This window comes from Lolium rigidum, chromosome 3, assembly GCF_022539505.1.
Source record: "Lolium rigidum isolate FL_2022 chromosome 3, APGP_CSIRO_Lrig_0.1, whole genome shotgun sequence".
NCBI classification, from domain to species: Eukaryota; Viridiplantae; Streptophyta; class Magnoliopsida; order Poales; family Poaceae; genus Lolium; species Lolium rigidum.
Window position 1 is genome coordinate 325,820,827 of NC_061510.1, and position 10,258 is coordinate 325,831,084.

Sequence of the window (10,258 nt, forward strand, 5' to 3'; positions counted from 1 at the left end):
AAAATTTACCGCGCGCGCCTTTTTCCCGCGTCTGCTGGAGCTTCGCGCGAGCGCTCGCGCGCGCCAAACTGGCAGGTATTTTGCCGCGCGCGCGTTTTACAGCGCCTGTTGGAGATGCTCTTACAGAGGATGCAAACAAAATTCACTGATGCACACAATATATATAGAAAGATTATTTGCTGTTCCATCGTTTACACACATCAGTTTTTTGGGAGGTGCCATCCTATGCTATGATTCCATGCTGCTCATCAGTCATCAGCATGCATTGCATGTCGACTCCAGGCCACCCAGGAGCATGTCCAGAACTGGTCAGCAACTGATTGATGAACAGATTTGATTTTCACTGTGCGAAATAAATCTGAGTACCTTACACATACGTTGATCTCTGCTAGTGTTAGTTGCTGTGGCGACAAGATTATTACCGTCTCATGAAAGCTTATGTTTTTTTTGAGGTAACCCTCTCATGAAAGCTCATGTTGCTCGCACTAGTGCTAGAGGAAAGCCCGAAAGACCTATTGCGTGTGGAAACCGAGCTTCGTCTCAGATACCAAATGACTAAGAGAAACAGGGCGTACAAACTGATGATACTCTGTCACGCTGCAAATGTTCAAGAATATAAAACCAACTGTTACGTGTTATTTTCAAACAAACTGTACAGTTTGCAATATTCTGCAAGAGGAAGCAAGCAAAAACAGACAGTTTGGAACATTTCCAACTGGCATGTGGAAAGCAGAACAAGGACGACAGTAACATAATATTATTTTGGTTGTGCAAGAATATCCACCACTGTAAATAATAATACAAATCATTCGCACACAGCCCAAAAGGCTGCCTGCATATACATTGTTACATGCACTACAGCAATCAAATGTCCTCAAGTTGCTAAGGCCCTGAAAATCTAGCAGCAGGGCGTGCTGTCTTCAAATCAAACAAATATGTACAGAACATCATGTTGCCCTATTGCTTATGAGGGCGCCGATTCAGCCCCGTCATGGAGAGCACAGCAGACAGTCGCCTTGTGGTGCCCCTGGTACACCCTGATGGCCTCTCCGGTTGACATCGTCCACAATCTTGCGGTGGTATCAGAGGAAGCTGCAAGACAATACAAAATTGCTTGGTAACTAATGGATTACCAGATGGATGGGCTGCATGATGTGAACAGTTAGTGCGTACCAGTTATCAAATAAGCGCCATCTACTGAGAATACACAGTCCCAGACCCAACGCTGATGACCTGAAAAGTAAATACCCACATCGTTTCAGGGTATCACTTCAAAATTGACACCTTTTAATTGAAAATTTAGAAGAAAAGATTCTGAAACTTACCAACTAAAGTGCGTTCCAACTTGAAGCCATCCACATTCCAAATCTTTACAGTGTGGTCAGATGATGCAGTTGCGAGATACCTACAAACAATACCATGTCACATGAAACCCAAGAATCATTTACATAGTCTTAGTAGCCCAGAAATAACTATGTAAATGAATAATTATTTGAGATGTAAATAAGTACTACTAAGAATTCCATGAGAATCAAATGCAGTTTGGCAAATGAATGACTGGGAACTAGGAAGCAGCGTACAAAACAATGCTATGTTACAAGAATGAGGAAACTGAAAACTAGTCATTTTGACAATTATGTACCTGTTAGGGTCACAAAATTCAGGTGAAAGCAGGCACTTCAGAATGTAGCCATCATGGGCTTGCAGCTTATGGAGTGGCTCAAAGCTGGTGATTGTCTAAGTAGAAGATTTCATCAGCTCGAAAATGCATAAATCATGAGAGTGTGTAATGGTAGGTAGGTCAGCTGACATACTGACCTGAGTACCCTTAAGTAAGCGCCAAACATAGCATGTCCCGCGGTTATTTGCAGCTACAACCATACTCCCATCCCACATGACTGTCAGAGATCTTACAGCTGTATCGACCTCTGGTACCTGAATAAATGGAACCAACACAGGAACTGTGTTCTTACGTCTTACTTTATATAGCTGTACCTAAAGTCTGAAATATTGTAACTTACCAACTCACAGCTGCATGAATTAGCAGCCAAATCCCACACACGAATGTTTCCGTTCTGATCACCAGATATTAGTTCTTTCTGAAAGATTGGGGAGACAATGTTGGAGTTAAAATACATTTAAATATGAACGTAATACCAGGACAAATGATACAAAAGAACAACCATTGTCTCACATTTTAACATTAATCAATGCTAACAGTGTTAGTACACAAGAGACAAGTTCAGAAGTTCATTTTGAAAAAGATCAAATAATTTCATACAAATGTCAGTAGCAATAAGTGTTCGTGTGTGCCCACAACAATGTGCCTAATCGAATCGTATCCCAAATGGGAAAATATTGCAGATTGAGCTATTCAATGGCATGCCACCCTATTGGCATTATGTGGTTCTCAGGGTATACAAAGAAAACATAGTTAAACAGCTAAGAATGCAGTGTTGTTAGCAGATATGCATTACAACGTCATTAAGTGATCCAAGAATCCAACCAATACCAACATAATCTCTTAAATAGAATACACGCAAATAACACTATTAGATAATCAACAATCTTATGATCAAATGTAGTATTCAATTTAGTACTTGGATCATGAAAACTACAAATGGTTAAGATCAGCAGAGCATACTCTAACCTGATTGGGGTGCAGGACCACGGTGTTGACAGCTGCACGACTTTCATATTCTCGTTGGCAAGTGGCAGTCCTGAAACCGTACATGCACAAGAATAAAGACTTGGATAAAGAACATAGTATGAATCATGGACTGGAAAATCGGTAATAAAAAAACACTGGATATTACTAGAAGGGTGAGTATCTAGTTCAAATTTCAACTTCAACACCACAATTTGTTGCACAAAAAACCACTCCGGCTCCGAGTATCACGCTAACCCTAAAATCAGCTATTTGATGAGATTCGAGTGGAGCATATTTAGAGAGAATTTTTTAATAGGATGTCCTAACAAGTTGAATTTGATTGACCCTTAAATCCCATTAGATCTAGTGCACTGACAACACCGAGTCAAACATGCTGCAAGTCTGCATAGTAGCACCTAGAGATGGGTTTGCTTTGGATTATCTATCTAGCTAAATAACTATTTGAGAAAAACTTTTTTAGAAGAACAGTGGGTTCAAGGAAAAAAAGATCTGAAGCCAAGCAACATAATAAGATGTGAAACCTCACCTCAAGTCCCATATTCTCACAGTGCCGTCTTCAGAACCCGAGTACATCCAGTTGCCATCACAATGGAATCCCACGGCCATCACATTACTAGTATGCGAATCATAGCTAATTACCTGTTAGGTTTATTTTGATTAAATAAGAAACAGAAACATGTTGGCCCAGATTGGTTGCTTTTAGAGAACATGTAACATACCGGTTGCGCGCTATTTGAGTTAACATCAAAAAGGCGGATATGTGAATTGCCAGCAGCAGCTAAGAATCGTTTGTCTGGGGTTATCTCAAGGCGATTGACTTGCTGCAAAAGATAGATTATCAACAGGCATACACCGCATGAAATTGCTAGTAAGTGTGCAGCTTAGTCTTGAAGCAGAGGAAGCCCAAGCATTGATCTATAAAATTACTGTTTGCATTCATTCAGCTGACCATATGTACGTCATTACTTTGGTAGCATAGAAAAGAGAATTTATGAATTGTGACCAGACAACACAAAACTCGAAGAAAACTTATACATGTATGGAGAACTATCCAAGTAAAGCAAGAATGATAACAAAACATGGTCCAGATAGAACAGCATTTAATCTTTGAAATATAATTTGATTGTGTAGTTGTTAGGTAGTTATTGTACTCATCTACAAAGTTGCAAGGCAAACGAGAACCCAGAGTGAACACTCACCGAGTCTGGATACTGAATTGTGCGGTAACAGCGACCACTCTTGGCTTCCCAAAATCTGATTGTGTGATCATAACTTGCAGTCGCTAGAATGACAGAAGGTTGAGCCATTTACACGCCGTCCTGCTCACACATCAAAACACACTCTCAAACGAAAAATAAAAATAACATTCTGGCCTAATGACAGAAGGGAAGTTGCAGTCTTGCAGAGATGGAGAAGGCATAATGTAACACACGCATTTTGGCCTAATGAAGATACCATTCTAACCAAGAAAATTTGAGAAACCCACATAAGACAGAGCGTGACAGGTTCCAACAGATTCAAGAGATATGAATTGCGCATCTGCAGTTTCGATGTTGCGTTTTTACAGCCTCTACGAAACCGAAACAGGGCATTGTCTACTCTAACAAAATTCTTCACCAGGAGGCCGGGCTTCTCACTTGGGACCTACGCTATGCAAGCACACTACCTAATTCATCGGACCATTGACCGGAGCCAGATCAAGAAAGTCAGGAACACTACTCGGGAGCAACACACGGGGGGGCACAGAACCTCCTAAATTCTCGGGGGAAAGAAGCTGCAACTAGAGCGCGGATCACGCAAACCGGACGGATCGAGGTATAGCATTCAGGTCTGGTTGTTCACAGCAAAGAACGGAACTTGTAGAACGATCCCCAGAAGACTTACCTTAGGGCTTCCGTATCAACAGGAGAAATCTGGTGTGGCGCGGCTCCTGCCGTCTACTCGCCAGCCCCGTGGAGGGGAAGCGACGAGACGGTGGAGAGTTGTGGCGCTGCTTCCCTCTCCGGCGCCGGTGAAAGGCCGTCGGGAACGCGGGGCAGCCAGAGCCGGGGCCGCGAGGGTTGACGGTGAGCGCGGCGGCTGCGGCCTAGTGGGGAGGAGGCGGAGGACCGATAGAGGGAAAGAACGCGACGCCGGTGTGGGGCAGGGAGATGGCTAAGGAGAGGAGGAGGATACGGCGGCGGACTGGGACGGCGGCGGTGTTGGCCAAGAGGAGGAGGAAGAAGCCACAGGCGCAGGGATCGCTCCTAATTACCTTCTTTCATCATTATTTTTGGTGCCACGTCAGCTTTAGCAGGGTTCCACTCGGGACCCATACAAAGAGCAATGCCCAAAAGAGCTCCCTTTATTTGCTCAAGTCCTTTAAAAACTGTATTTTTGTTAGCAATTGGAATTTGGAGCAACATCATTACTCCAAGACCACTGGTATAACTCGTCTAAAAAAAGGCAGTTTAGTAAAATTTTCTCCAACATCTCAGTCTAGGGACTAGGGCCATCCCTAAACAAATCATGGGCAAGAATGGAATCTGAACAACTTTACCTTCGCCATCCTCCTTTTTCACGATTATACTTTCTCAAACTAAATTAGTACTCCCTATGTCTAGAGTACTATATAGTGTAAATTTATTTAAACCTAAATGTATCTAGACATGATTTGCTATTTAGATATACTTATAAATATCTGACATCTTTTTTGGAATGGATGAAGTACAATACATATTTAACGTATGGATCAATGAACTCCACCCTAGAGGCTAGAAAATTCACCTTGGAAAAGACCGATCCATGGATCCATCAGAAATAGGCTCAATTATTTGATGAAACTCCATTTTTATCACATAAGAAGTAGTGATATCAAAAATGTATGTGAGAATATTGTACAAATGTTAAAATGCCAACATCTTTCCACTTATGTTCTTCAATCATGAATTGGAAGGCGCCTTTCATCAAGAACCATATTTTCTATGCAGATTGTTTGAAGTGCATATGGCTAAGAGAATATGGGGTTTTACCAAAAAAAAGCTACCTACTTTCAAAGAATATGATTTTGTTTGTATTTCGTGCCCCTTATTGCTCTCTTCCCTCTCTCGCGCGCACTTGTGGTCGTGGGGAAGACGTCGATGCACACATGTGCCCGCCCCTTCGTCAGTTCCCCATGGTAGCAAGAGGAATCTTTTGATGCTACGGTAATGAGATTATCATCTTCCCAACTGGACACAATGGCTAGGGCAACACACCCATAAATCAACTGCACAAAAATATTATCAATCTAGCATCACCTATGATTTTATAACGATTTAAACAACAAGTAACTTGTGGTCAGGACCTATGCTCCAACATATATGGAGGACACCGAGTTAGCACACCTAGTGCTCACCAAGAACGACTTGAGACAAAAGCGTGAGTCAAGATGGAATAGTGGATCCTCTGGACAACAGTGACATGCATCCCTAGGGTTTTTATCGAGTGATTTGGCAGATCCTCTGTTCGACGAAACATGTCTTAACTTTATAAGACGGGAAGTAGAAAAATTGTCGTCGTGGTGAACATACAGATGCCATAGGATGGCTTGAGTTGGGGCCGAATGGACGCTAGAGGATTCGGGGGAGGGTTTGTGATTAGATGGGATGAACTTCCGGATGGTTTCCTCAAGAACTTAGCCAAGGCTAGAGGTTGAAGAAGAAAGACATAAGGAAGAACTCGCTCTAGATCATCTTCTTTATTGATCTCAACAGGTTACAGGTTTCTCAGTACATGTGTTCTCCTCAAACCTAGCTACCTTTGTTCGTCTTCTCCGTGCCCGTGAAGAGGGCTGCCCCCTCTCCTTATATAGGGGAGAGGGTGGCTTACAGGGCAAGAAACCCTAATGGCATCTTTGACTAGACAAACTACTTTACAAAGCTACTTTAAACATAGATGACACCGGGGTCTTCTTTAATCAGGGATGCTGACATCCTCCGGCCTCTTTGACCGTCATCCTCCTCTTTATCGTCAGCCCTTCGTTTAAAGCTACTTTGCTTAGCTCATCTTTGTCTTCTAGCTCTGGAGAGAATCTTTGACCGATCCCGCCGACGTGCTCTTCTTTCCGGTAGTCCGGTATCTTCTTTACCCGGTTCCGGCATACCCCTCTTGGGGGTACCGGCTTAGCCTCACATAGCTAATTTCTTATCTCTGTGCTCCGGTACGAACATTAAACCGGTATCTTGATGGCTTAAACCATCCGGTTTGGCATGCCTTTGGCATACCGGGGGTCATCCCCCCAACATTAGTCCCCGAAGCTGGTATAGTCTGGCGGATTCTATCCTACAGACCATGCCAGGTTCTTCTAACTTAGGATACCGGTTTAATCTATCCGGCGATGGGCTTGGATCCGGCATCTTTGCCCGGATTTTCGTTATTTCTCTTTACAAGATATTCTCCGGTATCTTATCCTCCGGCATCTTTAATCATTAAACACTTTCTCGGCGAAGTCGAGAATATCTTGGGCCCCGCGCATGACAGTGACATGCGCACTTTGACTGACGCGTCAGTGTCAGGGGTCACTTCCCTTCGGCTTCTGCGCGCACATTAACTGCCTTATAGCGAATCCTGACCTCCGCTCTGGATCCGTGTGCACTTCCCTGTGGTCTTCTACTTTTATGCGTGTATTGCCACGCCACGTGGAGGCCCGCGGAGCGAACCGTCGCGGCCCACGATCCGAACCACCGAGGCCCAGCGGTTTTCGGCCCACTTCTCCCTCTTCCCTTATAAGGTGAAACCGCTCCTTCTTCTTCCTCTTCTCGCATTCTCCACTCCCTCGTGCATAGTGCTTTTGCCTTCTGCGCCTCCGCCGCTCCGTTCGCCGTTCGAGCTCCGCCGCCTGACGAACTTCCGCTGCTGCTCCGCCGGACGCTGCTGAACTTCACCGCGTGAAGATCCTCTGCGGCGCTCCTGTCGCAGTTGCGGCATTGGCGTTTCCTCGAGCTCTTCCTCACCTCGCCGTCGACGGACCTCCTCGCCGACCTTAGGCTCACCATCCCTTCGGTGAACCTCATCCTCTGCAACTCCGCCGCCTCAGGTTAGGTTCGATACCTCTTTACCTCTTCTCTCTTAGCTTTCCAGATCTTGGGCCGGTAGAGTATTCATCCCCTTTTTATTTTGCTTTTTCTCTTACTCGTAGATCTTCGCGCGAGGGTGTGTTTGGGGAAAACTATTTTTCGGTAGATTCCGGCGTCGCCCAGATCTGTATGTCTAGCGAAGAATCCCTTCTCGCCTCCTCTTCTAGTAGTCAAGGCAGTAGGACCTCCGAAGGCTAACTGAAGATCTTGCCCGGATGGAAATAGAATCCAACAAGGATCAAGAGGCCGGCACCTCCAGCCGGGCCCCCGGAAAGGATCCTTCCGGCATCACACACGGAGGCTGGAGAGGTTCCGACGTGACTCAACACGAGATTGACTAGCTTTACCGGTCTAGGAGGATACCGGAAGGGGTCTCCTGCCGGATTCCTGGTGACGAGATCGAGCCGGTACTCAACCCTGGTGAGGTCATCGTCTTCCTTGCTCACTTCGAGCGTGGCTTCGGCCTCCCCGCCTCCGATTTCTTTCGCCAATTCCTTGATTTCTATCGACTCCAGCCTCACCACCTTCCCGGCAATGCCGTTTTTTACCTTTCTTGTTTTGTGGCCTTCATGGAAGGCTACATTGGCATCCGTCCCGCTCGTGTGACGTTTGCACGCTTCTTTTCTCTCCGGATCAACTCGGTCCAGGGCAAGGACATTCCCAAGCCCAAACCCCCCGTACAATGCGGGTCTTGTATCATCGGCTCCCGCCAAGGGAGCCCCTTTTTAAGTTCAACGGCCTCGAGTCTTGCCGCTTGTGGCAGACAACGTTCTTCTACGTGAAGAACGAGAGCGCCATCGACCTCATCAACTTGCCGGCCTTCAACCCGGCGCCGCCCGCCAAGATCAACTGGAACTACAACCCTGGTACGGATCACATAGAGACGAACCGGGTGGTACGCTTCATGTTGAAGCTGATGAGCGAAACCAACATTTGCTCCGACGATATCATCCGCACTTTCATCAGCCGCCGGGTGCTTCCCCTCAAGCGTCGCGTTCACAAGATGAGCGAGATGTACGGCCCCGGCGATCCCACCAAGATCACCGGCCTGCCCTTGAGCAAGGCGGATGTGGTTCTGAAGGCTGGCCAGATATGCCAAACGGACATGCCGGTTGACTGGGAGTGGGGTCTCCGGCCTCTCAGTTCCACTAATCCTCTGACCCAAGAAGTAAGGAATTACGCGACTCGGGTCGGTTTACCGGTAACTTTTATACCGCGACTAATTGTTTTTCTTGCTTGCTTTCAGGCCAAGGACCGCTTCCCCCGCATCGACTCAGACCGGAGAGGCCCTTGCCGGAAGCGTGCTCTTGATAAGTTCGATCCGGACCCTTTCATCAATTGGCTGGACCTAAAGATGGGCCGGACTCCAGCTTCACGTCTCGGCAAGTCTCCACCGGAGCCAGTCGGTTCGTCTGACGACCTGAGCTCAGTTGAGGTAGCTTTTGTTTTTGATCTCTCATATTCTTCTGTTACCTACTCCTTCTGTAGACGCTCCCTCAGCTAGCCCCGAACCACAGGTCCACGAGCACGTCGTTCCTCTGGGGGCCGAGGCAGGGGACGAGTTTGTGGAGAAACTCATGGCCCAAGGCCAGAAGAAAAAGGCTCCGGCTGCTGACGCCGGCCCTAGCCAAGCTCCTTTTGCCAAACGCCCTCGGACTGAAGTCCTTGGGGAAAATAGGTTGGCACCAAGCGCTACAAGCACAAGCGGATGCCGGTTTCTTCCGGGTGAGTTCTTTACTTCTCTTTTTGTTTGTTTTATTCTTACCAAGTTCTTTTCCGGTTTCTTTTTTCCCAACCCTTCCTTTTTCTCTCTTTCAGCCCTGCGCTCCAGCTTGGCTCCAAGCCGGAGGGCTCTGCCGGCTCGGCAAGGACCTCAACTCCTCCTTCTCACTCAAGCCCGGCACCATCTGGTGCCGGCACACCTCTCGCCTCGCCTCCGGGAGGCACTACAAGTTCGGGGCGCGCGGCCCCTACACCTCCCGATCACCGCGCAGAGGAAGACCTCTCCTCCCCTCCTGAAACCCAAGACACCGGCGCCAGCAACATCGGCGCCGACGACGCAGCTGCCGGGCAGGCGAAACCTCTGGTTCCTCCTGGCCCGAAGAAGAAGAAGAAGAAGCAGCCAAGCTCTTCCCCCAGCAAGACCGCGCCGGATACTTCCGCGTCGGCCTCTTCTGCACCGCACCCGGAAGCTCTTATCCTCGAGCCTACGGGGACTACTCCAACACCGCCGCCAAGCCAAGGACCTCCCGCGGCCAAGCCAAAGCCACCGCCGGCGACCCCCAAGATCACGCAGTTCCTCAAGCCGGGGGCGTCCCGCGGAAAAGCCGTGGATGGCAGCGCATCGACCGGCTCGCACTCTCTAGTGCTGCATGTTGGGCCTGCCGCTGCCGCCGGTCCCGTGAAAACCTTCCGGCCTCCTGGGCCGGATTGTTGAGCTGAGGCGCGAGGGCAAGGACCTGGGGCACCTTCTCCCTTATGCCCAAAAATG

The 10,258-nt window shown here is 47.4% G+C and overlaps 1 protein-coding gene across 1 annotated transcript; it reads right to left on the minus strand.

Annotated features, from left to right (window-relative positions):
• Positions 1-739: 739 nt before the first annotated feature.
• On the minus strand, positions 740-4,724 carry LOC124700005 (target of rapamycin complex subunit LST8). Its single transcript, XM_047232207.1, has 11 exons — positions 4,556-4,724; positions 3,871-3,990; positions 3,391-3,492; positions 3,198-3,310; positions 2,651-2,720; positions 2,022-2,099; positions 1,819-1,935; positions 1,643-1,737; positions 1,326-1,405; positions 1,174-1,233; positions 740-1,092 (listed from the first exon to the last, which is right to left on the minus strand). Exons 2-11 carry the CDS (start codon positions 3,976-3,978, stop codon positions 965-967), a joined length of 951 nt encoding a protein of 316 aa, XP_047088163.1. The 5' UTR covers positions 3,979-3,990; positions 4,556-4,724; the 3' UTR covers positions 740-964.
• Between the last annotated feature and the right edge of the window lie 5,534 nt (positions 4,725-10,258).